Genomic DNA, 27,640 nt, shown 5'->3' with positions numbered 1-27,640 from the left:
CAGCACCCATTGCTTTCAGTGTAGTCTTCAACAGTCCATTGTATCGTTCAACTTTTCCAGAGGCTGGTGCATGATAGGGGATGTGATACACCCACTCAATACCATGTTCTTTGGCCCAAGTGTCTATAAGGTTGTTTCGGAAATGAGTCCCGTTGTCTGACTCAATTCTCTCTGGGGTGCCATGTCGCCATAAGACTTGCTTTTCAAGGCCCAGGATAGTGTTCCGGGCGGTGGCATGGGGCACAGGATATGTTTCCAGCCATCCGGTGGTTGCTTCCACCATTGTAAGTACGTGGCGCTTGCCGTTGCGGGTTTGAGGGAGTGTGATGTAATCAATCTGCCAGGCCTCTCCATATTTATATTTCAGCCATCGTCCTCCATACCAAAGAGGTTTTGACCGTTTGGCTTGCTTGATTGCAGCACATGTTTCACAGTCATGAATAACCTGTGCTATAGTGTCCATGGTCAGGTCCACCCCTCGATCACGAGCCCATCTGTAGGTTGCATCTCTACCTTGATGGCCTGAGGTGTCATGGGCCCATCGGGCTATAAATAATTCACCTTTATGTTGCCAGTCCAGGTCCACCTGAGCCACTTCAATCTTAGCAGCCTGATCCACCTGCTGGTTGTTTTGGTGTTCTTCAGTAGCCCGATTCTTGGGCACATGAGCATCTACATGGCGTACCTTTACAACCAGGTTCTCTACCCGGGCAGCAATATCTTGCCACAATGCCGCAGCCCAGATGGGCTTGCCCCTGCGCTGCCAGTTGTTCTGCTTCCATTGCTGTAACCACCCCCACAGGGCATTTGCTACCATCCATGAATCAGTATAGAGATAGAGAACTGGCCACTTTTCTCGTTCAGCAATATCTAAAGCCAGCTGAATGGCTTTTACTTCTGCAAACTGACTCGATTCACCTTCTCCCTCAGCAGCTTCTGCAACTCGTCGTGTAGGACTCCATACAGCAGCTTTCCATCTCCGATGCTTTCCCACAATACGACAGGACCCGTCAGTGAACAAGGCATATTTCTTCTCATTTTCCGGTAGCTTGTTGTACAGGGGGGCTTCTTCAGCACGAACCACCTCCTCCTCTGGTGATATCCCAAAGTATTTGCCTTCTGGCCAGTCCATAATCACCTCCAAGATTCCTGGGCGACTGGGGTTTCCTATTCGAGCCCGCTGAGTAATCAGTGCAACCCACTTGCTCCATGTAGCATCAGTTGCATGATGCGTAGAGGGGACCCTTCCTTTGAACATCCAGCCTAGTACCGGCAGTCGGGGTGCCAGGAGGAGCTGCGCTTCAGTACCGACCACTTCCGAAGCAGATCGAACTCCTTCATATGCTGCCAATATCTCCTTTTCAGTTGGAGTATAGCGGGCTTCAGATCCTCTGTATCCCCGACTCCAAAACCCCAGGGGTCGACCTCGAGTTTCCCCAGGTTCTTTCTGCCAGAGGCTCCAGGTGGGACCATTCTCTCCGGCTGCGGTGTAGAGCACATTCTTTACATCTGGTCCTGTTCGGACTGGCCCGAGGGCTACTGCATGAACTATTTCCTGCTTAATTTGTTCAAAGGCTTGTCGTTGCTCAGGGCCCCATTCAAAAGCATTCTTCTTACGGGTTACTTGGTAGAGCGGGTTTACAATCAGACTGTAATTTGGAATATGCATTCTCCAAAACCCCACGACACCTAGGAAAGTTTGTGTTTCTTTTTTGCTAGTTGGTGGAGACATAGCTGTTATTTTGTTGATCACATCCATTGGGATTTGACGGCGTCCATCTTGCCATTTTATTCCTAAAAACTGGATCTCTCGTGCAGGTCCTTTAACTTTATTCTGTTTTATGGCAAAACCGGCCTTCAGAAGGATTTGGACTATTTTCTTCCCTTTCTCGAAAACTTCTTCTGCAGTGTCACCCCACACAATGATGTCATCGATGTACTGCAGGTGTTCAGGAGCTTCCCCCTGCTCCAGCGCAGACTGGATCAGTCCATGGCAAATGGTAGGGCTGTGTTTCCACCCCTGGGGCAGCCGATTCCAAGTATATTGGACTCCCCTCCAAGTGAAAGCAAACTGTGGCCTGCACTGTGCTGCTAGAGGGATGGAGAAAAATGCATTAGCGATATCAATTGTGGCATACCACTTGGCTGCCTTTGATTCCAGTTCATACTGGAGTTCTAGCATGTCCGGCACTGCAGCACTCAGTGGTGGCGTGACTTCGTTCAGGCCACGATAGTCCACTGTTAGTCTCCACTCACCATTAGACTTTCGCACTGGCCATATGGGACTATTAAAAGGTGAATGAGTCTTGCTGATCACTCCTTGGCTCTCCAGTTGACGAATTAGCTTATGGATGGGACTCAGGGAGTCTCGGTTGGTGCGATATTGCCGCCGGTGCACAGTTGTGGTAGCGATCGGCACTTGCTGTTCTTCAACCCTCAGCAACCCCACAACAGAAGGGTCCTCTGAGAGACCAGGCAAGGTAGACAACTGTTTAATGTCCTCTGTCTCCAAAGCAGCTATGCCAAAAGCCCAGCGGAACCCTTTTGGGTCCTTGAAATATCCTCTTCTAAGATAGTCTATGCCAAGGATGCACGGAGCATCTGGGCCAGTCACAATATGGTGCTTTTGCCACTCATTACCGGTTAGACTCACTTCAGCCTCCAATACAGTTAACTGCTGGGATCCCCCCGTCACACCATAAATACAGATGGGCTCTGGCCCTTTATAGCTTGATGGCATTAGAGTACATTGTGCACCGGTGTCTACCAAAGCCTTATACTTCTGTGCGTCTGACGTGCCAGGCCATCGAATCCACACAGTCCAATAAACTCGATTGTCCCTTTCCTCCCCCTGGCTGGAGGCAGGGCCCCTCTAGTCCTGGTCAGAATCTTCATTTCTGTGTTTAAAGGACTGCCTGCTGGAAGTTGGAGCAGCAAACCTTTCAGAGAACTCCTTTTTCCCAATTGTTTTCCTTTGCAATTCACGTACCCGTGCCTCTAGGGTCGCAGTAGATTTTCCATCCCATTTTCTCATGTCCTCTCCATGGTCACGTAGGTAAAACCACAGGGTGGCGCGGTGTGTGTGCCCACCATATTGTCTTCCTTGCATAGATGAACGTTTACCCCTAATAGCTGAGACACTGGTTTGTACAGGTGGGGAGGAAAATAAACTCTCTTTAAGTTGGTGGATCTCTTCAGAAAGTTTCTCCAAGGTATTCTCTTTTAGCTGGTGGACACTAGTTCGTTCAGGTGAAGGGGAAGATAATCTTTCTTCAAGTTGGTGGATCTTTTCAGAAAGTTTCTCCAAAGCATTCTCTTTTAGCTGGTGGACACTGGTTCGTTCAGGTGAAGGGGAAGATAATCTTTCTTCAAGTTGGTGGATCTTTTCAGAAAGTTTCTCCAAAGCATTCTCTTTTAGCTGGTGGACACTGGTTCGTTCAGGTGAAGGGGAAGATAATCTTTCTTCAAGTTGGTGGATCTTTTCAGAAAGTTTCTCTAAAGCATTCTCTTTTAGCTGGTGGACACTGGTTCGTTCAGGTGGAGGGGAAGATAAATTCTCTTTAAGTTGGTGGACCTCTTCAGAGAGTTTCTCCACAGCTGAGACACAGGCCTTTAGGGAAGAGGAGAGATTTCCTTCGTACTGCCGGAGTATTTTAGTCACTTCATTCACTGTGGGATTCTCCTCCGTTTTCCAGGCTAGTATTGCCAATGAGTTGGCATATGATGATGGGGCACTCCGTACAAACTTCCGCCACATGGGTGGTGTACACTGGACTGCATCTGGATCTGCGGATGTTTGTGCGTCATCTAGGTCCTTATAAATTACTTCCCGTACGGCCAATTCCCTCAGGTACTGAATTCCCTTCTCCATGGTGGTCCATTTGCTTGGTAAACATACAAGTTCTTCCTTGAAGAGATACCTTTCCTTCACAGCTGACAGGAGACGCCTCCAGAGGCTGCGAGATTGTGCTCCATCTCCAATTGCTTTGTCAATGCATGCGTCCCTAGCAAGGGATCCCAGCCGCCTGGCTTCCTTGCCCTCCAATTCCACATAATTGGCTCCCGTGTCCCAGCACCGGAGCAGCCAGGTGACAAGCTGCTCGCCTATACAGCGACCAAAATCTTTTCGCACATCTCGTAGCTCACGCTGGTATAGAGTCCGGGTAATTACTGTTGATTTTTCGACATCCTCATCCTCATCTTCAGTCTTCTGCACCTTTGATGGCCGGTGTAGAGTCCGGGTAGTTACTGTTGATTTTCCGACATCCTCATCCTCATCTTCAGTCTCCTGCACCTTTGATGGCTGGTATGGAGTCCGGGTAGTTACTGTTGATTTTTCGCCATCCTCATCCTCATCTTCAGTCTCCTGCACCTTTGATGGCCCAGCCTCGTCTTCACTTCGCCCAGACTTAGCAGAAGACTGTCTGCGTTTTAAACGACCTGAGCCTCTATACCATTTTTTCACCTTGTCTACAGGGGCAACTTGCACTGCTACAGCTCGTTTCTCTGACCCAGCCACAGGAGTGGGAGCAGCTGCACGAGCTGGGGCAGCTGCAGGATCTGGGGCAGCTGCAGGAGCTGGAGCGGCTGCAGGGGCTGGAGCTGGAGCGGCTGCAGGAGCTGGAGCGGCTGCAGGAGCCGGAACAGCTGCAGGAGCTGGAGCTGGAGCGGCTGCAGGAGCTGGAGCGGCTGCAGGAGCTGGAGCTGGAGTAGCTGCAGGAGCTGGAGCTGGAGCGGCTGCAGGAGCTGGAGCGGCTGCAGGAGCTGGAACTGGAACGGCTGCAGGAGCTGGAGCTGGAGTAGCTGCAGGAGCTGGAACTGGAGCGGCTGCAGGAGCTGGAGCGGCTGCAGGAGCTGGAGCTGGAGTAGCTGCAGGAGCTGGAACTGGAGCGGCTGCAGGAGCTGGAGCTGGAGCTGGAGCGGCTGCAGGAGCTGGAGCTGGAGTAGCTGCAGGAGCTGGAACTGGAGCGGCTGCAGGAGCTGCAGCTGGAGCGGCTGCAGGAGCTGGAGCTAGGTTGCTAATAACATCAATTGCAGCTCGATAGGCACAAGCCAGACCCCAGCACGCTACAGTGATTTGTGTCACTTTGGAACTGCCAGAGTCATGACACCTTTTTTTCAAGCATTCTGCCAGCTTTTTAGGATTTTGCAGTTGTTCAGGGGTGAATGTCCAAAACACTGGAGGTGACCACTGCTCTAGAAACCTGCCCATATCCTCCCACACTCCCTGCCACTCGCAACTATCCCGCCTCAAGACAGATCTCCGGATGAGATTCCTAAGTAGTTGTTTAACCCTCCACAAAATCTGAAGCGCATTCAGGAGACATAACAACAAGAGCAGGCTGGTCTGAGTATCCCAAGGATATTCAACATCTCGGAGAACCACCGTAACTAACTCGGGGGATAAGAGAGTGGTGGTGAAGGAGAAAGGGAGAGTGAACAGGTAGGGAAACATGTCTTCCCCTGTCCCCTTCACAGATTGGCTCCCTAACGAAAACAGGCAATAGGTGTAATTGCTAATAGTTTCCGAGATATGGGTTCCAAAGTATAGAGTCGACGTCAGTGCTGAGTACAAATACCAGGTTAAAGTCGTGACCAGATATTTCATCATTTCATAAGCCATTGTTACACCGCACAGTACCATAACAATCTTAAACCAGGGCCCGGAAAGGATAAACAGTGCAACAGGGAGCACATACAGAAAGTAACGCACCATAAAACTCAATTTGGAATACAGGTACAGCAGACTGGAGATTAAGGCAATCAACATCGTGACTAGCAACTATTAAGCAGGTCCAATACTTATACCAATTTTAGTTTAACACACTCTGGTCAGATTTGTCGATATCTCAACCCTTCGGGCCCCACGTTGGGCGCCAAAACGACTGTTGTGGTTTAACCCGGCTGGCAGCTAAACACCACACAGCCGTTCGCTCACCCTCCCCCCTCCCTCTCTGGGATGGGGGGAGAGAAACGGGAAAGTGAAGCCTGTGAGTTGAGATAAAGACAGTTTATTAAGACAGGAAAATAATAATAACAATAATAATAATAATAGTGATAATGATAATAGTATTAACAATAATAATGTGTAAGAAAACAAGTGATGCACAATGCAATTGCTCACCACCCGCTGACCGATGCCCAGCCTATTCCCGAGCAGCCGGCCCCCCCACCCCGGCCAGCCACCCCTATATATTGTTTAGCATGACGTCAGATGGTATGGAATACCCCTTTGGCCAGTTTGGGTCAGCTGTCCTGGGTCTGTCCCCTCCCAGCTCCTGCTGCACCCCCAGCCTGCTCGCTGGCAGGACAGAGCAAGAAGCCGAAAAGTCCTTGGCCTGGTGTAAAAACTGCTCTGCAACAATTAAAACATCAGCATGTTATCAGCGCTCTTCCCATCCTAATCCAAAACATAGCACCCTACCAGCTACTATGAGCTACTTAACTCTGTCCTAACTGGAACCAGGACAGGTGTCTCCTGAATCACCCTTCTTTGTTCCCTCTCAAGGCTTTACTTTCCTGATGGTCTCTACTTTAATAGTCGGATGTGATCACCAACCATGGGGCTTGTCGACCCCCATGGCCACACTCCCACATCTTCCCCTTCTTTATTAACATAAGAAAGCGCGATTAACACAAATTAAGAAGGCAGGATCAACACAAATTAAGAAGGCGCGATTAACAGAAATTAAGAAAGCAAGAGTAACACAAATTAAGAAAGCACTATTAAGACAAACTAAAATACAGAGAAAAACTGCCAGGCATACTAATTCCATCTTTTACAAACTTTGTAACCCCATCCCTGGGAGAGGCAGGCACTGAGTGCTGCCCAGCTGGGGGGCTCTGGCTGCCCCTCCAACTCCTGGAGTCCTTGTTTGTGGGTCCTGCCTATGCCAGCGAGACCCTCCCATACGCTGTTTTTTGTTTGTCCCTGTTCTGTTAGCCTGTCCCTGTTCCTGTTCTCCATGTCCCTGTTTAAGGTGTCTCCTGAATCACCCTTCTTTGTTCCCTCTCAAGGGTTTACTTTCCTGATGGCCTCATCTTTAAGAGTCGGATGTTATCACCAACCATGGGACTTGTCGACCCCCATGGCCACGCTCCCACATCTCCCCCTTCTTTATTAACATAAAAGAGCTCGATTAACACAAATTAAGAAAGCAGGTTTAACACAAATTAAGAAGGCGCGATTAACAGAAATTAAGAAAGCAAGAGAAACACAAATTAAGAAAGCACTATTAACACAAATTAAAATACAGAGAAAAACTGCCAGGCATACTAATTCCATCTTTAACAAACTTTGTAACCCCATCCCTGGGAGAGGCAGGCACTGAGTGCTGCCCAGCCGGGGGGCTCTGGCTGCCCCTCCAACTCCTGGAGTCCTTGTCTGTGGGTCGTGCATATGCTAGCGGGACCATCCCATACAATTTTTTTTTGTTTGTCCCTGTTCTGTTAGCCTGTCCCTGTTCCTGTTCTTCATGTCCCTGCTTAAGGTGTCTCCTGAATCACCCTTTGTTCCCTCTCAGGGCGTTACTTTCCTGATGGTCTCATCCTTAAGAGTCGGATGTGATCACCAACCATGGGGCTTGTCGACCCCCATGGCCACACTCCCACATCTTCCCCTTCTTCATTAACTTAAGAAAGCGCGATTAACACAAATTAAGAAGGCAGGATCAGCACAAACTAAAACACAGAGAAAAACTACCAGGCATACTAATTCCATCTTTAACAAACTTTGTAACCCCATCCCTGGGAGAGGCAGGCACTGAGTGCTGCCCAGCCGGGGGGCTCTGGCTGCCCCTCTGTTGTGGTTTAACCCGGCTGGCAGCTAAACACCACACAGCCATTCGCTCCCCCTCCCCCCTCCCTCTCTGGGATGGGGGAGAGAAACGGGAAAGTGAAGCCGGTGAGTTGAGATAAAGACAGTTTATTAAGACCGGAATATAATAATAACAATAATAATAATAATAGTGATAATGATAATAGTATTAATAATAATAATGTGTAAGAAAACAAGTGATGCACAATGCAATTGCTCACCACCCGCTGACCGATGCCCAGCCTATCCCCGAGCAGCCAGCCCCCCCACCCCGGCCAGCCACCCCTATATATTGTTTAGCATTCAAAAGCATTCTTCTTACGGGTTACTTGGTAGAGCGGGTTTACAATCAGACTGTAATTTGGAATATGCATTCTCCAAAACCCCACGACACCTAGGAAAGTTTGTGTTTCTTTTTTGCTAGTTGGTGGAGACATAGCTGTTATTTTGTTGATCACATCCATTGGGATTTGACGACGTCCATCTTGCCATTTTTTTCCTAAAAACTGGATCTCTCGTGCAGGTCCTTTAACTTTATTCTGTTTTATGGCAAAACCGGCCTTCAGAAGGATTTGGACTATTTTCTTCCCTTTCTCGAAAACTTCTTCTGCAGTGTCACCCCACACAATGATGTCATCGATGTACTGCAGGTGTTCAGGAGCTTCCCCCTGCTCCAGCGCAGACTGGATCAGTCCATGGCAAATGGTAGGGCTGTGTTTCCACCCCTGGGGCAGCCGATTCCAAGTATATTGACTCCCCTCCAAGTGAAAGCAAACTGTGGCCTGCACTCTGCTGCTAGAGGGATGGAGAAGAATGCATTAGCGATATCAATTGTGGCATACCACTTGGCTGCCTTTGATTCCAGTTCATACTGGAGTTCTAGCATGTCCGGCACTGCAGCACTCAGTGGTGGCGTGACTTCGTTCAGGCCACGATAGTCCACTGTTAGTCTCCACTCACCATTAGACTTTCGCACTGGCCATATGGGACTATTAAAAGGTGAATGAGTCTTGCTGATCACTCCTTGGCTCTCCAGTTGACGAATTAGCTTATGGATGGGACTCAGGGAGTCTCGGTTGGTGCGATATTGCCGCCGGTGCACAGTTGTGGTAGCGATCGGCACTTGCTGTTCTTCAACCCTCAGCAACCCCACAACAGAAGGGTCCTCTGAGAGACCAGGCAAGGTAGACAACTGTTTAATGTCCTCTGTCTCCAAGGCAGCTATGCCAAAAGCCCAGCGGAACCCTTTTGGGTCCTTGAAATATCCTCTTCTAAGATAGTCTATGCCAAGGATGCACGGAGCATCTGGGCCAGTCACAATACGGTGCTTTTGCCACTCATTACCGGTTAGACTCACTTCAGCCTCCAATACAGTTAACTGCTGGGATCCCCCCGTCACACCATAAATACAGATGGGCTCTGGCCCTTTATAGCTTGATGGCATTAGAGTACATTGTGCACCGGTGTCTACCAAAGCCTTATACTTCTGTGCGTCTGACGTGCCAGGCCATCGAATCCACACAGTCCAATAAACTCGATTGTCCCTTTCCTCCCCCTGGCTGGAGGCAGGGCCCCTCTAGTCCTGGTCAGAATCTTCGTTTCTGTGTTTAAAGGACTGCCTGCTGGAAGTTGGAGCAGCAAACTTTTCAGAGAACTCCTTTTTCCCAATTGTTTTCCTTTGCAATTCACGTACCCGTGCCTCTAGGGTCGCAGTAGATTTTCCATCCCATTTTCTCATGTCCTCTCCATGGTCACGTAGGTAAAACCACAGGGTGGCGCGGTGTGTGTGCCCACCATATTGTCTTCCTTGCATAGATGAACGTTTACCCCTAATAGCTGAGACACTGGTTTGTACAGGTGGGGAGGAAAATAATCTCTCTTCAAGTTGGTGGATCTTTTCAGAAAGTTTCTCCAAAGTATTCTCTTTTAGCTGGTGGACACTGGTTCGTTCAGGTGGAGGGGAAGATAAATTCTCTTTAAGTTGGTGGACCTCTTCAGAGAGTTTCTCCACAGCTGAGACACAGGCCTGTAGGGAAGAGGAGAGATTTCCTTCGTACTGCCGGAGTATTTTAGTCACTTCATTCACTGTGGGATTCTCCTCCGCTTTCCAGGCTAGTATTGCCAATGAGCTGGCATATGATGATGGTGCACTCTGTACAAACTTCCGCCACATGGGTAGTGTACACCGGACTGCATCTGGATCTGCGGATGTTTGTGCGTCGTCTAGGTCCTTATAAATTACTTCCCGTACGGCCAATTCCCTCAGGTACTGAATTCCCTTCTCCATGGTGGTCCATTTGCCTGGTAGACATACAAGTTCTTCCTTGAAGGGATACCTTTCCTGCACAGCTGACAGGAGACGCCTCCAGAGGCTGCGAGATCGTGCTCCATCTCCAATTGCTTTGTCAATGCACGCGTCCCTAGCAAGGGATCCCAGCCGCCTGGCTTCCTTGCCCTCTAATTCCACATAATTGGCTCCCGTGTCCCAGCACCGGAGCAGCCAGGTGACAAGCTGCTCACCTATACAGCGACCAAAATCTTTTCGCACATCTCGTAGCTCACGCTGGTATAGAGTCCGGGTAGTTACTGTTGATTTTTCGACATCCTCATCCTCATCTTCAGTCTCCTGCACCTTTGATGGCCCAGCCTCGTCTTCACTATGCCCAGACTTAGCAGAAGACTGTCTGCGTTCTAAACGACCTGAGCCTCTATACCATTTTTTCACCTTGTCTACAGGGGCAACTTGCAATGCTACAGCTCGTTTCTCTAACCCAGCCACAGGGTCTGCCACAGGGGTTGGAATACCCTCTGCGGGGTCAACTTGCACTGCTACAGCTCGTTTCTCTGACCCAGACACAAGAGTGGGAGCAGCTGCAGGAGCTGGAGCTGCTGCAGGGGCTGGAGTGGCTGCAGGAGCTGGAGCTGGAGCAGCTGCAGGGGCTGGAGCGGCTGCAGGAGCTGGAGCTGGAGCGGCTGCAGGGGCTGGAGCGGCTGCAGGAGCTGGAGCTGGAGCTGGAGCGGCTGCAGGGGCTGGAGTGGCTGCAGGAGCTGGAACTGGAGCGGCTGCAGGAGCTGGAGCGGCTGCAGGGGCTGGAGCTGGAGTGGCTGCAGGAGCCGGAGCGGCTGCAGGAGCTGGAGCGGCTGCAGGAGCTGGAGCTGGAGCGGCTGCAGGAGCTGGAGCTGGAGCGCCTGCAGGAGCTGGAGCGGCTGCAGGAGCTGGAGCGGCTGCAGGAGCTGGAACTGGAGCGGCTGCAGGAGCTGGAACTGGAGTGGCTGCAGGAGCTGGAGCGGCTGCAGGAGCTGGAACTGGAGTGGCTGCAGGAGCTGGAACTGGAGTGGCTGCAGGAGCTGGAGCGGCTGCAGGAGCTGGAGCTGGAGCGGCTGCAGGAGCTGGAGCTGGAGCAGCTGCAGGAGCAGGAGCGGCTGCAGGAGCTGGAACTGGAGCTAGGTTGCTAGTAGCATCAATTGCAGCTCGATAGGCACAAGCCAGACCCCAGCACGCCACAGTGATTTGTGTCACTTTGGAACTGCCAGAGTCATGACACCTTTTTTTCAAGCATTCTGCCAGCTTTTTAGGATTTTGCAGTTGTTCAGGGGTGAATGTCCAAAACACTGGAGGTGACCACTGCTCTAGAAACCTGCCCATATCCTCCCACACTCCCTGCCACTCGCAACTACCCCGCCTCAAGACAGATCTCCGGATGAGATTCCTAAGTAGCTGTTTAACCCTCAACAAAACCTGAAGCGCATTCAGGAGACATAACATACCAGCTACTATGAGGGAAAATTAACTCTGTCCTAACTGGAACCAGGACAGATATCCACCCCTTATTCCATACCATTTATGTCATGCTCAGGTTACACTCTTTCCAATACATTCTAATTAATCACCATTTTCATCTATGATATATAGCAATCATGGTAGTGATGACATACAGTATTATATAATAATTAACATACTACAATTCAACTCATGGGCTATTCTCACCCAGTATCAAATCCCCTTGAGGTACACACCTCATTAACTCTGTCCTAACTGGAACCAGGACAGCATACTAAGTCTATCTTTAACAACCTTTGTAAAACCATCCCTGGGAGAGGCAGGCACTGAGTGCTGCCCAGCTGGGGGGCTCTGGCTGCCCCTCCAACTCCTGGAGTCCTTGTTTGTGGGTCCTGCCTATGCCAGCGAGACCCTCCCATACGCTGTTTTTTGTTTGTCCCTGTTCTGATAGCCTGTCCCTATTCCTTTTTTGTTTTTGTCCCTGTTCTGTTAGACTATCCCTGTTCCTGTTCTTCATGTCCCTGCTTAAGGTGTCTCCTGAATCACCCTTCCTTGTTCCCTCTCAAGGCTTTACTTTCCTGATGGTCTCTACTTTAATAGTCGGATGTGATCACAAACCATGGGGCTTGTCGACCCCCATGGCCACACTCCCACATCTTCCCCTTCTTTATTAACATAAGAAAGCGCGATTAACTCAAATTAAGAAGGCAGGATCAACACAAACTAAAACACAGAGAAAAACTGCCAGGCATACTAATTCCATCTTTAACAAACTTTGTAACCCCATCCCTGGGAGAGGCAGGCACTGAGTGCTGCCCAGCTGGGGGGCTCTGGCTGCCCCTCCAACTCCTGGAGTCCTTGTTTGTGGGTCCTGCCTATGCCAGCGAGACCCTCCCATATGCTGTTTTTTGTTCGTCCCTGTTCCGTTTGCCTGTCCCTATTCATTCCTTTTTTGTTTTTGTCCCTGTTCTGTTAGCCTGTCCCTGTTCCTGTTCTTCATGTCCCTGTTTGTTTTCTTCTTGTCCCTGTTTGTTTTCTTGTCCCTGTTGGGGGGCGATTTGTGGCGTAAAGACCGCACGGAAAACGGGGTTCTTTCAGGATCTGTAACTGCTACCTCTTTATTGATGACATAACTTGAACTCTCTCTTACTGAAGGCATAACTTCATCTCTCAGAGTGAGGGCACAACTTCATTCTATCCCTTATTCAGGAAAGGCTCCCTTCCTATAACTTCCGCCTCACAGCAGTACCTTTCCACTAACTAGTCATTGGTCAACAACTTTGCCCGGCAACAGAAAACACCCAGCAACTTCCATGCTTTAATGGCTGGAGAACAAGCCACCCCAGACAAGAAGGTGTCACCTGAATCACCCTTCTTTGTTCCCTCTCAACTCTTTAAATTCCTGATGGTCTCATCCTTAAGAGTCGGATGTTATTACCAACCATGGGGCTTGTCGACCCCCATGGCCACACTCCCACATCTTCCCCTTCTTTATTAACTTAAGAAAGCGCTATTAACACATATTAAGAAGGCAGGATCAACACAAACTAAAACACAGAGAAAAACTGCCAGGCATACTAAGTCTATCTTTAACAATCTTTGTAAAACCATCCCTGGGCATGGCAGGCACTGAGTGCTGCCCAGCCGGGGGGCTCTGGCTGCCCCTCCAACTCCTGGAGTCCTTGTTTGTGGGTCCGACCTATGCCAGCGAGACCCTCCCATACGCTGTTTTTTGTTTGTCCCTGTTCTGATAGCCTGTCCCTGTTCCTGTTCTTCATGTCCCTGTTTAAGGTGTCTCCTGAATCACCCTTCTTTGTTCCCTCTCAACTCTTTACTTTCCTGATGGCCTCATCTTTAAGAGTCGGATGTTATCACCAACCATGGGACTTGTCGACCCCCATGGCCACACTCCTACAACTCCCCCTTCTTTATTAACATAAAAGAGCTCGATTAACACAAATTAAGAAAGCAGGTTTAACACAAATTAAGAAGGCGCGATTAACAGAAATTAAGAAAGCAGAGTAACACAAATTAAGAAAGCACTATTAACACAAACTAAAATACAGAGAAAAACGGCCAGGCATACTAATTCCATCTTTAACAAACTTTGTAACCCCATCCCTGGGAGAGGCAGGCACTGAGTGCTGCCTAGCTGGGGGGCTCTGGCTGCCCCTCTGTTGTGGTTTAACCCGGCTGGCAGCTAAACACCACACAGCCATTCGCTCCCCCTCCCCCCTCCCTCTCTGGGATGGGGGAGAGAAACGGGAAAGTGAAGCCGGTGAGTTGAGATAAAGACAGTTTATTAAGACCGGAATATAATAATAACAATAATAATAATAATAGTGATAATGATAATAGTATTAATAATAATAATGTGTAAGAAAACAAGTGATGCACAATGCAATTGCTCACCACCTGCTGACCGATGCCCAGCCTATCCCCGAGCAGCCAGCCCCCCCACCCCGGCCAGCCACCCCTATATATTGTTTAGCATTCAAAAGCATTCTTCTTACGGGTTACTTGGTAGAGCGGGTTTACAATCAGACTGTAATTTGGAATATGCATTCTCCAAAACCCCACGACACCTAGGAAAGTTTGTGTTTCTTTTTTGCTAGTTGGTGGAGACATAGCTGTTATTTTGTTGATCACATCCATTGGGATTTGACGACGTCCATCTTGCCATTTTTTTCCTAAAAACTGGATCTCTCGTGCAGGTCCTTTAACTTTATTCTGTTTTATGGCAAAACCGGCCTTCAGAAGGATTTGGACTATTTTCTTCCCTTTCTCGAAAACTTCTTCTGCAGTGTCACCCCACACAATGATGTCATCGATGTACTGCAGGTGTTCAGGAGCTTCCCCCTGCTCCAGCGCAGACTGGATCAGTCCATGGCAAATGGTAGGGCTGTGTTTCCACCCCTGGGGCAGCCGATTCCAAGTATATTGGACTCCCCTCCAAGTGAAAGCAAACTGTGGCCTGCACTCTGCTGCTAGAGGGATGGAGAAGAATGCATTAGCGATATCAATTGTGGCATACCACTTGGCTGCCTTTGATTCCAGTTCATACTGGAGTTCTAGCATGTCCGGCACTGCAGCACTCAGTGGTGGCGTGACTTCGTTCAGGCCACGATAGTCCACTGTTAGTCTCCACTCACCATTAGACTTTCGCACTGGCCATATAGGACTATTAAAAGGTGAATGAGTCTTGCTGATCACTCCTTGGCTCTCCAGTTGACGAATTAGCTTATGGATGGGACTCAGGGAGTCTCGGTTGGTGCGATATTGCCGCCGGTGCACAGTTGTGGTAGCGATCGGCACTTGCTGTTCTTCAACCCTCAGCAACCCCACAACAGAAGGGTCCTCTGAGAGACCAGGCAAGGTAGACAACTGTTTAATGTCCTCTGTCTCCAAGGCAGCTATGCCAAAAGCCCAGCGGAACCCTTTTGGGTCCTTGAAATATCCTCTTCTAAGATAGTCTATGCCAAGGATGCACGGAGCATCTGGGCCAGTCACAATACGGTGCTTTTGCCACTCATTACCGGTTAGACTCACTTCAGCCTCCAATACAGTTAACTGCTGGGATCCCCCCGTCACACCATAAATACAGATGGGCTCTGGCCCTTTATAGCTTGATGGCATTAGAGTACATTGTGCACCGGTGTCTACCAAAGCCTTATACTTCTGTGCGTCTGACGTGCCAGGCCATCGAATCCACACAGTCCAATAAACTCGATTGTCCCTTTCCTCCCCCTGGCTGGAGGCAGGGCCCCTCTAGTCCTGGTCAGAATCTTCGTTTCTGTGTTTAAAGGACTGCCTGCTGGAAGTTGGAGCAGCAAACTTTTCAGAGAACTCCTTTTTCCCAATTGTTTTCCTTTGCAATTCACGTACCCGTGCCTCTAGGGTCGCAGTAGATTTTCCATCCCATTTTCTCATGTCCTCTCCATGGTCACGTAGGTAAAACCACAGGGTGGCGCGGTGTGTGTGCCCACCATATTGTCTTCCTTGCATAGATGAACGTTTACCCCTAATAGCTGAGACACTGGTTTGTACAGGTGGGGAGGAAAATAATCTCTCTTCAAGTTGGTGGATCTTTTCAGAAAGTTTCTCCAAAGTATTCTCTTTTAGCTGGTGGACACTGGTTCGTTCAGGTGGAGGGGAAGATAAATTCTCTTTAAGTTGGTGGACCTCTTCAGAGAGTTTCTCCACAGCTGAGACACAGGCCTGTAGGGAAGAGGAGAGATTTCCTTCGTACTGCCGGAGTATTTTAGTCACTTCATTCACTGTGGGATTCTCCTCCGCTTTCCAGGCTAGTATTGCCAATGAGCTGGCATATGATGATGGTGCACTCTGTACAAACTTCCGCCACATGGGTAGTGTACACCGGACTGCATCTGGATCTGCGGATGTTTGTGCGTCGTCTAGGTCCTTATAAATTACTTCCCGTACGGCCAATTCCCTCAGGTACTGAATTCCCTTCTCCATGGTGGTCCATTTGCCTGGTAGACATACAAGTTCTTCCTTGAAGGGATACCTTTCCTGCACAGCTGACAGGAGACGCCTCCAGAGGCTGCGAGATCGTGCTCCATCTCCAATTGCTTTGTCAATGCACGCGTCCCTAGCAAGGGATCCCAGCCGCCTGGCTTCCTTGCCCTCTAATTCCACATAATTGGCTCCCGTGTCCCAGCACCGGAGCAGCCAGGTGACAAGCTGCTCACCTATACAGCGACCAAAATCTTTTCGCACATCTCGTAGCTCACGCTGGTATAGAGTCCGGGTAGTTACTGTTGATTTTTCGACATCCTCATCCTCATCTTCAGTCTCCTGCACCTTTGATGGCCCAGCCTCGTCTTCACTATGCCCAGACTTAGCAGAAGACTGTCTGCGTTCTAAACGACCTGAGCCTCTATACCATTTTTTCACCTTGTCTACAGGGGCAACTTGCAATGCTACAGCTCGTTTCTCTAACCCAGCCACAGGGTCTGCCACAGGGGTTGGAATACCCTCTGCGGGGTCAACTTGCACTGCTACAGCTCGTTTCTCTGACCCAGACACAAGAGTGGGAGCAGCTGCAGGAGCTGGAGCTGCTGCAGGGGCTGGAGTGGCTGCAGGAGCTGGAGCTGGAGCAGCTGCAGGGGCTGGAGCGGCTGCAGGAGCTGGAGCTGGAGCGGCTGCAGGGGCTGGAGCGGCTGCAGGAGCTGGAGCTGGAGCTGGAGCGGCTGCAGGGGCTGGAGTGGCTGCAGGAGCTGGAACTGGAGCGGCTGCAGGAGCTGGAGCGGCTGCAGGGGCTGGAGCTGGAGTGGCTGCAGGAGCCGGAGCGGCTGCAGGAGCTGGAGCGGCTGCAGGAGCTGGAGCTGGAGCGGCTGCAGGAGCTGGAGCTGGAGCGCCTGCAGGAGCTGGAGCGGCTGCAGGAGCTGGAGCGGCTGCAGGAGCTGGAACTGGAGCGGCTGCAGGAGCTGGAGCTGGAGCGGCTGCAGGAGCTGGAACTGGAGTGGCTGCAGGAGCTGGAGCGGCTGCAGGAGCTGGAACTGGAGTGGCTGCAGGAGCTGGAACTGGAGTGGCTGCAGGAGCTGGAGCGGCTGCAGGAGCTGGAGCTGGAGCGGCTGCAGGAGCTGGAGCTGGAGCAGCTGCAGGAGCAGGAGCGGCTGCAGGAGCTGGAACTGGAGCTAGGTTGCTAGTAGCATCAATTGCAGCTCGATAGGCACAAGCCAGACCCCAGCACGCCACAGTGATTTGTGTCACTTTGGAACTGCCAGAGTCATGACACCTTTTTTTCAAGCATTCTGCCAGCTTTTTAGGATTTTGCAGTTGTTCAGGGGTGAATGTCCAAAACACTGGAGGTGACCACTGCTCTAGAAACCTGCCCATATCCTCCCACACTCCCTGCCACTCGCAACTACCCCGCCTCAAGACAGATCTCCGGATGAGATTCCTAAGTAGCTGTTTAACCCTCAACAAAACCTGAAGCGCATTCAGGAGACATAACATACCAGCTACTATGAGGGAAAATTAACTCTGTCCTAACTGGAACCAGGACAGATATCCACCCCTTATTCCATACCATTTATGTCATGCTCAGGTTACACTCTTTCCAATACATTCTAATTAATCACCATTTTCATCTATGATATATAGCAATCATGGTAGTGATGACATACAGTATTATATAATAATTAACATACTACAATTCAACTCATGGGCTATTCTCACCCAGTATCAAATCCCCTTGAGGTACACACCTCATTAACTCTGTCCTAACTGGAACCAGGACAGCATACTAAGTCTATCTTTAACAACCTTTGTAAAACCATCCCTGGGAGAGGCAGGCACTGAGTGCTGCCCAGCCGGGGGGCTCTGGCTGCCCCTCCAACTCCTGGAGTCCTAGTTTTGGGTCCAGCATATGCCAGTGGGACCCTCACATATGCTGTTTTTTGTTTCTCCCTGCTCTGTTAGCCTGTCCCTGTTCCTGTTCTTCATGTCCCTGTTTAAGGTGTCTCCTGAATCAGCCTTCTTTGTTCCCTCTCAACTCTTTACTTTCCTGATGGCCTCATCTTTAAGAGTCGGATGTTATCACCAACCATGGGACTTGTCGACCCCCATGGCCAGGCTCCCACATCTCCCCCTTCTTTATTAACATAAAAGAGCTCGATTAACACAAATTAAGAAAGCAGGTTTAACACAAATTAAGAAGGCGCGATTAACAGAAATTAAGAAAGCAAGAGTAACACAAATTAAGAAAGCACTATTAACACAAACTAAAATACAGAGAAAAACTGCCAAGCATACTAATTCCATCTTTAACAAACTTTGTAACCCCATCCCTGGGAGAGGCAGGCACTGAGTGCTGCCTAGCCGGGGGGCTCTGGCTGCCCCTCCACCTCCTGGAGTCCTTGTTTGTGGGTCCTGCGTAAGCCAGCGTGACCCTCCCATAAGCTCTGTTAGTTCGTCCCTGTTCTGTTAGCCTGTACCTATTCATTCCTATTCTGTTTTTGTCCCTGTTCCGTTTGCCTGTCCCTATTCATTCCTTTTTTGTTTTTGTCCCTGTTCTGTTAGCCTGTCCCTGTTCCTGTTCTTCATGTCCCTGTTTGTTTTCTTCTCGTCCCTGTTTGATTTCTTCATGTCCGTGTTTGGGCGCGATTTGTGGTGTAAAGACCGCACGGACACCGGGGTTCTTTCAGGATCTGTAACTGCTACCTCTTTATTGATGACATAACTTGAACTCTCTCTTACTGAGGGCATAACTTCATCTCTCAGAGTGAGGGCACAACTTCATTCTATCCCTTATTCAGGACAAGCTCCCTTCCTATAACTTCCGCCTCACAGCAGTACCTTTCCACTAACTAGTCATTGGTCAACAACTTTGCCCGGCAACAGCAAACACCCAGCAACTTCCATGCTTTAATGGCTGGAGAACTAGCCAACCCAGACAAGAAGGTGTCACCTGAATCACCCTTCTTTGTTCCCTCTCAACTCTTTAAATTCCTGATGGTCTCATCCTTAAGAGTCCGATGTTATCACCAACCATGGGGCTTATCGACCCCCATGGCCAAACTCCCACATCTTCCCCTTCTTTATTAACAGAAGAAAGCGCGATTAACACATATTAAGAAGTCGGGATCAACACAAACTAAAACACAGAGAAAAACTGCCAGGCATGCTAAGTCTATCTTTAACAATCTTTGTAAAACCATCCCTGGGAGAGGCAGGCACTGAGTGCTGCCCAACCGGGGGGCTCTGGCTGCCCCTCCAACTCCTGGAGTCCTTGTTTGTGGGTCCTGCTTATGCCAGCGAGACCCTCCCATACGCTGTTTTTTGTTTGTCCCTGTTCTGATACTCTGTCCCTATTCATTCCTTTTTTGTTTTTGTCCCTGTGCTGTTAGCCTGTCCCTGTTCCTGTTCTTCATGTCCCTGTTTGTTTTCTTCTCGTCCCTGTTTGATTTCTTCATGTCCGTGTTTGGGCGCGATTTGTGGTGTAAAGACCGCACGGACACCGGGGTTCTTTCAGGATCTGTAACTGCTACCTCTTTATTGATGACATAACTTGAACTCTCTCTTACTGAGGGCATAACTTCATCTCTCAGAGTGAGGGCACAACTTCATTCTATCCCTTATTCAGGACAAGCTCCCTTCCTATAACTTCCGCCTCACAGCAGTACCTTTCCACTAACTAGTCATTGGTCAACAACTTTGCCCGGCAACAGCAAACACCCAGCAACTTCCATGCTTTAATGGCTGGAGAACTAGCCAACCCAGACAAGAAGGTGTCACCTGAATCACCCTTCTTTGTTCCCTCTCAACTCTTTACTTTCCTGATGGTCTCATCCTTAAGAGTCCGATGTTATCACCAACCATGGGGCTTATCGACCCCCATGGCCAAACTCCCACATCTTCCCCTTCTTTATTAACAGAAGAAAGCGCGATTAACACATATTAAGAAGTCGGGATCAACACAAACTAAAACACAGAGAAAAACTGCCAGGCATGCTAAGTCTATCTTTAACAATCTTTGTAAAACCATCCCTGGGAGAGGCAGGCACTGAGTGCTGCCCAACCGGGGGGCTCTGGCTGCCCCTCCAACTCCTGGAGTCCTTGTTTGTGGGTCCTGCTTATGCCAGCGAGACCCTCCCATACGCTGTTTTTTGTTTGTCCCTGTTCTGATACTCTGTCCCTATTCATTCCTTTTTTGTTTTTGTCCCTGTGCTGTTAGCCTGTCCCTGTTCCTGTTCTTCATGTCCCTGTTTGTTTTCTTCTTGTCCCTGTTCGTTTTCATGTCCCTGTTGGGGGGCGATTTGTGGCGTAAAGACCGCACGGACAACGGGGTTCTTTCAGGATCTGTAACTGCTACCTCTTTATTGATGACATAACTTGAACTCTCTCTTACTGAAGGCATAACTTCATCTCTCAGAGTGAGGGCACAACTTCATTCTATCCCTTATTCAGGAAAGGCTCCCTTCCTATAACTTCCGCCTCACAGCAGTACCTTTCCACTAACTAGTCATTGGTCAACAACTTTGCCCGGCAACAGCAAACACCCAGCAACTTCCATGCTTTAATGGCTGGAGAACAAGCCACCCCAGACAAGAAGGTGTCACCTGAATCACCCTTCTTTGTTCCCTCTCAACTCTTTACTTTCCTGATGGCCTCATCTTTAAGAGTCGGATGTTATCACCAACCATGGGACTTGTCGACCCCCATGGCCATGCTCCCACATCTCCCCCTTATTTATTAACATAGAAGAGCTCGATTAACACAAATTAAGAAAGCAGGTTTAACACAAATTAAGAAGGCGTGATTAACAGAAAATAAGAAAGGAAAAGTAACACAAATTAAGAAAGAACTATTAACACAAACTAAAATACAGAGAAAAACTGCCAGGCATACTAATTCCATCTTTAACAAACTTTGTAACCCCATCCCTGGGAGAGGCAGGCACTGAGTGCTGCCCAGCCGGGGGGCTCTGGCTGCCCCTCCAACTCCTGGAGTCCTTGTTTGTGGGTCCAGCATATGCCAGCGAGACCCTCCCATACGCTGTTTTTTGTTTGTCCCTGTTCTGATAGCCTGTCCCTATTCATTCCTTTTTTTGTTTTCGTCCCTGTTCTGTTAGACTATCCCTGTTCCTGTTCTTCATGTCCCTGTTTAAGGTGTCTCCTGAATCACCCTTCTTTGTTCCCTCTCAACTCTTTACTTTCCTGATGGCCTCATCTTTAAGATTTGGATGTTATCACCAACCATGGGACTTGTCGACCCCCATGGCCACGCTCCCACATCTCCCCCTTCTTTATTAACATAAAAGAGGTCGATTAACACAAATTAAGAAAGCAGGTTTAACACAAATTAAGAAGGCGCGATTAACAGAAATTAAGAAAGCAAGAGTAACACAAATTAAGAAAGCACTATTAACACAAAATAAAACACAGAGAAAAACTGCCAGGCATACTAATTCCATCTTTTACAAACTTTGTAACCCCATCCCTGGGAGAGGCAGGCACTGAGTGCTGCCCAGCCGGGGGGCTCTGGCTGCCCCTCCAACTCCTGGAGTCCTTGTTTGTGGGTCCAGCATATGCCAGTGGGACCCTCCCATATGCTGTTTTTTGTTTCCTCCTGCTCTGCTAGCCTGCCCCTGTTCCTGTTCTTCATGTCCCTGCTTAAGGTGTCTCCTGAATCACCCTTCTTTGTTCCCTCTCAACTCTTTACTTTCCTGATGGCCTCATCTTTAAGAGTCGGATGTTACCACCAACCATGGGGCTTGTCGACCCCCATGGCCACACTCCCACATCTTCCCCTTCTTCATTAACATAAGAAAGCGCGATTAACACAAATTAAGAAGGCAGGATCAACACAAACTAAAACACAGAGAAAAACTGCCAGGCATACTAAGTCTATCTTTAACAATCTTTGTAAAACCATCCCTGGGAGAGGCAGGCACTGAGTGCTGCCAAGCCGGGGGGCTCTGGCTGACCCTCCAACTCCTGGAGTCCTTGTTTGTGGGTCCAGCATATGCCAGCGAGACCCTCCCATACGCTGTTTTTTGTTTGTCCCTGTTCTGATAGCCTGTCCCTATTCATTCCTTTTTTTGTTTTCGTCCCTGTTCTGTTAGACTATTCCTGTTCCTGTTCTTCATGTCCCTGTTTAAGGTGTCTCCTGAATCACCCTTCTTTGTTCCCTCTCAACTCTTTACTTTCCTGATGGCCTCATCTTTAAGATTTGGATGTTATCACCAACCATGGGACTTGTCGACCCCCATGGCCACGCTCCCACATCTCCCCCTTCTTTATTAACATAAAAGAGGTCGATTAACACAAATTAAGAAAGCAGGTTTAACACAAATTAAGAAGGCGCGATTAACAGAAATTAAGAAAGCAAGAGTAACACAAATTAAGAAAGCACTATTAACACAAAATAAAACACAGAGAAAAACTGCCAGGCATACTAATTCCATCTTTTACAAACTTTGTAACCCCATCCCTGGGAGAGGCAGGCACTGAGTGCTGCCCAGCCGGGGGGCTCTGGCTGCCCCTCCAACTCCTGGAGTCCTTGTTTGTGGGTCCAGCATATGCCAGTGGGACCCTCCCATATGCTGTTTTTTGTTTCCTCCTGCTCTGCTAGCCTGCCCCTGTTCCTGTTCTTCATGTCCCTGCTTAAGGTGTCTCCTGAATCACCCTTCTTTGTTCCCTCTCAACTCTTTACTTTCCTGATGGCCTCATCTTTAAGAGTCGGATGTTACCACCAACCATGGGGCTTGTCGACCCCCATGGCCACACTCCCACATCTTCCCCTTCTTCATTAACATAAGAAAGCGCGATTAACACAAATTAAGAAGGCAGGATCAACACAAACTAAAACACAGAGAAAAACTGCCAGGCATACTAAGTCTATCTTTAACAATCTTTGTAAAACCATCCCTGGGAGAGGCAGGCACTGAGTGCTGCCAAGCCGGGGGGCTCTGGCTGACCCTCCAACTCCTGGAGTCCTTGTTTGTGGGTCCTGCCTATGCCAGCGAGACCCTCCCATATTCTGTTTTTTGTTTGTCCCTGTTCCGTTTTCCTGTCCCTATTCATTCCTTTTTTGTTTTCGTCCCTGTTCTGTTAGACTATCCCTGTTCCTGTTCTTCATGTCCCTGTTTAAGGTGTCTCCTGAATCACCCTTCTTTGTTCCCTCTCAACTCTTTACTTTCCTGATGGCCTCATCTTTAAGAGTCGCATGTTATCACCAACCATGGGACTTGTCGACCCCCATGGCCATGCTCCTACATCTCCCCCTTCTTTATTAACATAAAAGAGCTCGATTAACATAAATTAAGAAAGCAGATTTAACACAAATTATGAAGGCGCGATTAACAGAAATTAAGAAAGCAAGAGTAACACAATTTAAGAAAGCACTATTAACACAAACTAAAACACAGAGAAAAACTGCCAGGCATACTAATTCCATCTTTAACAAACTTTGTAAAACCAACCCTGGGAGAGGCAGGCACTGAGTGCTGCCCAGCCGGGGGGCTCTGGCTGCCCCTCCAACTCCTGGAGTCCTTGTTTGGGGGTCCTGCGTAAGCCAGCGTGACCCTCCCATACGCTCTTTTTGTTCGTCCCTGTTCTGTTAGCCTGTACCTATTCATTCCTTTTCTGTTTTTGTCCCTGTTCCGTTTGCCTGTCCCTATTCATTCCTTTTTTGTTTTTGTCCCTGTTCTGTTAGCCTGTCCCTGTTCCTCTTCTTCATGTCCCTGTTCGTTTTCATGTCCCTGTTGGGGGGCGATTTGTGGCGTAAAGACCGCACGGACAACGGGGTTCTTTCAGGATCTGTAACTGCTACCTCTTTATTGACAACATAACTTGAACTCTCTCTTACTGAGGGCATAACTTCATCTCTCAGAGTGAGGGCACAACTTCATTCTATCCCTTATTCAGGAAAGGCTCCCTTCCTATAATTTCCGCCTCACAGCAGTACCTTTCCACTAACTAGTCATTGGTCAACAACTTTGCCCGGCAACAGCAAACACCCAGCAACTTCCATGCTTTAATGGCTGGAGAACAAGCCACCCCAGACAACAAGGTGTCACCTGAATCACCCTTCTTTGTTCCCTCTCAACTCTTTAAATTCCTGATGGTCTCATCCTTAAGAGTCGGATGTTATTACCAACCATGGGGCTTGTCGACCCCCATGGCCACACTCCCACATCTTCCCCTTCTTTATTAACATAAGAAAGCGCGTTTAACACAAATTAAGAAGGCAGGATCAACACAAACTAAAACACAGAGAAAAACTGCCAGGCATACTAAGTCTATCTTTAACAATCTTTGTAAAACCGTCCCTGGGAGAGGCAGGCACTGAGTGCTGCCCAGCCGGGGGGCTCTGGCTGCCCCTCCAACTCCTGGAGTCCTTGTTTGTGGGTCCGGCCTATGCCAGCGAGACCCTCCCATACGCTGTTTTTTGTTTGTCCCTGTTCTGATAGCCTGTCCCTATTCATTCGCTTTTTGTTTTTGTCCCTGTTCTGTTAGACTATCCCTGTTCCTGTTCCTCATGTCCCTGCTTAAGGTGTCTCCTGAATCACCCTTCTTTGTTCCCTCTCAAGGCTTTACATTCCTGATGGCCTCTACTTTAAGAGTCGGATGTGATCACCAACCATGGGGCTTGTCGACCCCCATGGCCACACTCCCACATCTTCCCCTTCTTTATTAACATAAGAAAGCGCGATTAACACAAATTAAGAAGGCAGGATAAACACAAACTAAAACACAGAGAAAAACTGCCAGGCATACAAAGGCTATCTAACAAACTTTGCAACCCCATCCCTGGGAGAGGCAGGCACTGAGTGCTGCCCAGCTGGGGGGCTCTGGCTGCCCCTCCAACTCCTGGAGTCCTTGTTTGGGGGTCCTGCGTAAACCATCGTGACCCTCCCATATGCTCTTTTTGGTCATCCCTGTTCTGTTAGCCTGTACCTGATCATTCCTTTTCTGTTTTTGTCCATGTTCCGTTTGCCTGTCCCTATTCATTCCTTTTTTTTTTTTGTCCCTGTTCTGTTAGCCTGTCCCTGTTCCTGTTCTTCATTTCCCTGTTTGTTTTCTTCTCGTCCCTGTTCGTTTTCATGTCCCTTTTGGGGGGCGATTTGTGGCGTAAAGACCGCACGGACAACGGGGTTCTTTCAGGATCTGTAACTGCTACCTCTTTATTGATGACATAACTTGAACTCTCTCTTACTGAAGGCATAACTTCATCTCTCAGAGTGAGGGCACAACTTCATTCTATCCCTTATTCAGGAAAGGCTCCCTTCCTATAACTTCCGCCTCACAGCAGTACCTTTCCACTAACTAGCCATTGGTCAACAACTTTGCCCGGCAACAGCAAACACCCAGCCACTTCCATGCATTAATGGCTGGAGAACTAGCCACCCCAGACAAGAAGGTGTCACCTGAATCACCCTTCTTTGTTCCCTCTCAACTCTTTAAATTCCTGATGGTCTCATCCTTAAGAGTCCTATGTTATCACCAACCATGGGGCTTGTCGACCCCCATGGCCACACTCCCACATCTCCTCCTTCTTTATTAACATAAGAAAGCGCGATTAACACAAATTAAGAAGGCAGGATCAACACAAACAAAAACACAGAGAAAAACTGCCAGGCATACTAAGTCTATCTTTAACAATCTTTGTAAAACCATCCCTGGGAGAGGCAGGCACTGAGTGCTGCCAAGCCGGGGGGCTCTGGCTGACCCTCCAACTCCTGGAGTCCTTGTTTGTGGGTCCTGCCTATGCCAGCGAGACCCTCCCATATTCTGTTTTTTGTTTGTCCCTGTTCCGTTTTCCTGTCCCTATTCATTCCTTTTTTGTTTTCGTCCCTGTTCTGTTAGACTATCCCTGTTCCTGTTCTTCATGTCCCTGTTTAAGGTGTCTCCTGAATCACCCTTCTTTGTTCCCTCTCAACTCTTTACTTTCCTGATGGCCTCATCTTTAAGAGTCGCATGTTATCACCAACCATGGGACTTGTCGACCCCCATGGCCATGCTCCTACATCTCCCCCTTCTTTATTAACATAAAAGAGCTCGATTAACATAAATTAAGAAAGCAGATTTAACACAAATTATGAAGGCGCGATTAACAGAAATTAAGAAAGCAAGAGTAACACAATTTAAGAAAGCACTATTAACACAAACTAAAACACAGAGAAAAACTGCCAGGCATACTAATTCCATCTTTAACAAACTTTGTAAAACCAACCCTGGGAGAGGCAGGCACTGAGTGCTGCCCAGCCGGGGGGCTCTGGCTGCCCCTCCAACTCCTGGAGTCCTTGTTTGGGGGTCCTGCGTAAGCCAGCGTGACCCTCCCATACGCTCTTTTTGTTCGTCCCTGTTCTGTTAGCCTGTACCTATTCATTCCTTTTCTGTTTTTGTCCCTGTTCCGTTTGCCTGTCCCTATTCATTCCTTTTTTGTTTTTGTCCCTGTTCTGTTAGCCTGTCCCTGTTCCTCTTCTTCATGTCCCTGTTCGTTTTCATGTCCCTGTTGGGGGGCGATTTGTGGCGTAAAGACCGCACGGACAACGGGGTTCTTTCAGGATCTGTAACTGCTACCTCTTTATTGACAACATAACTTGAACTCTCTCTTACTGAGGGCATAACTTCATCTCTCAGAGTGAGGGCACAACTTCATTCTATCCCTTATTCAGGAAAGGCTCCCTTCCTATAATTTCCGCCTCACAGCAGTACCTTTCCACTAACTAGTCATTGGTCAACAACTTTGCCCGGCAACAGCAAACACCCAGCAACTTCCATGCTTTAATGGCTGGAGAACAAGCCACCCCAGACAACAAGGTGTCACCTGAATCACCCTTCTTTGTTCCCTCTCAACTCTTTAAATTCCTGATGGTCTCATCCTTAAGAGTCGGATGTTATTACCAACCATGGGGCTTGTCGACCCCCATGGCCACACTCCCACATCTTCCCCTTCTTTATTAACATAAGAAAGCGCGTTTAACACAAATTAAGAAGGCAGGATCAACACAAACTAAAACACAGAGAAAAACTGCCAGGCATACTAAGTCTATCTTTAACAATCTTTGTAAAACCGTCCCTGGGAGAGGCAGGCACTGAGTGCTGCCCAGCCGGGGGGCTCTGGCTGCCCCTCCAACTCCTGGAGTCCTTGTTTGTGGGTCCGGCCTATGCCAGCGAGACCCTCCCATACGCTGTTTTTTGTTTGTCCCTGTTCTGATAGCCTGTCCCTATTCATTCGCTTTTTGTTTTTGTCCCTGTTCTGTTAGACTATCCCTGTTCCTGTTCCTCATGTCCCTGCTTAAGGTGTCTCCTGAATCACCCTTCTTTGTTCCCTCTCAAGGCTTTACATTCCTGATGGCCTCTACTTTAAGAGTCGGATGTGATCACCAACCATGGGGCTTGTCGACCCCCATGGCCACACTCCCACATCTTCCCCTTCTTTATTAACATAAGAAAGCGCGATTAACACAAATTAAGAAGGCAGGATAAACACAAACTAAAACACAGAGAAAAACTGCCAGGCATACAAAGGCTATCTAACAAACTTTGCAACCCCATCCCTGGGAGAGG

General features: G+C 48.8%; 2 protein-coding genes across 2 annotated transcripts in view; both read left to right on the top strand.

Moving 5' to 3' along the window:
- Positions 1-10,498: 10,498 nt before the first annotated feature.
- LOC308186548 (uncharacterized protein) lies at positions 10,499-16,427 on the top strand (the record flags this gene model as incomplete). Its single annotated transcript, XM_080608682.1, has 3 exons — positions 10,499-10,598; positions 10,677-11,187; positions 16,412-16,427. The coding sequence occupies exons 1-3, from the start codon at positions 10,565-10,567 to the stop codon at positions 16,425-16,427; spliced, it is 561 nt and encodes a 186-aa protein (XP_080464808.1). The 5' UTR covers positions 10,499-10,564.
- A 44-nt stretch (positions 16,428-16,471) lies between these two features.
- The window catches only part of LOC308186550 (uncharacterized protein), a gene marked incomplete at its 3' end in the record, with an annotated part of 71,651 nt that continues 60,482 nt past the window's right edge, over positions 16,472-27,640 (top strand). The window contains exons 1-2 of the mRNA XM_080608684.1: positions 16,472-16,571; positions 16,650-17,016. Of these exons, the coding sequence (XP_080464810.1) occupies positions 16,538-16,571; positions 16,650-17,016 (401 nt within the window). The 5' untranslated portion in view covers positions 16,472-16,537. The remainder of the gene's footprint in view (positions 16,572-16,649; positions 17,017-27,640) is intronic.

This window comes from Anser brachyrhynchus, assembly GCF_964034855.1.
Source record: "Anser brachyrhynchus genome assembly, contig: SCAFFOLD_194, whole genome shotgun sequence".
Lineage (NCBI taxonomy): Eukaryota > Metazoa > Chordata > Aves > Anseriformes > Anatidae > Anser > Anser brachyrhynchus.
The sequence above is the reverse complement of the archived record's forward strand: the minus strand, read 5'-3'. Positions and strand labels throughout refer to the sequence as shown.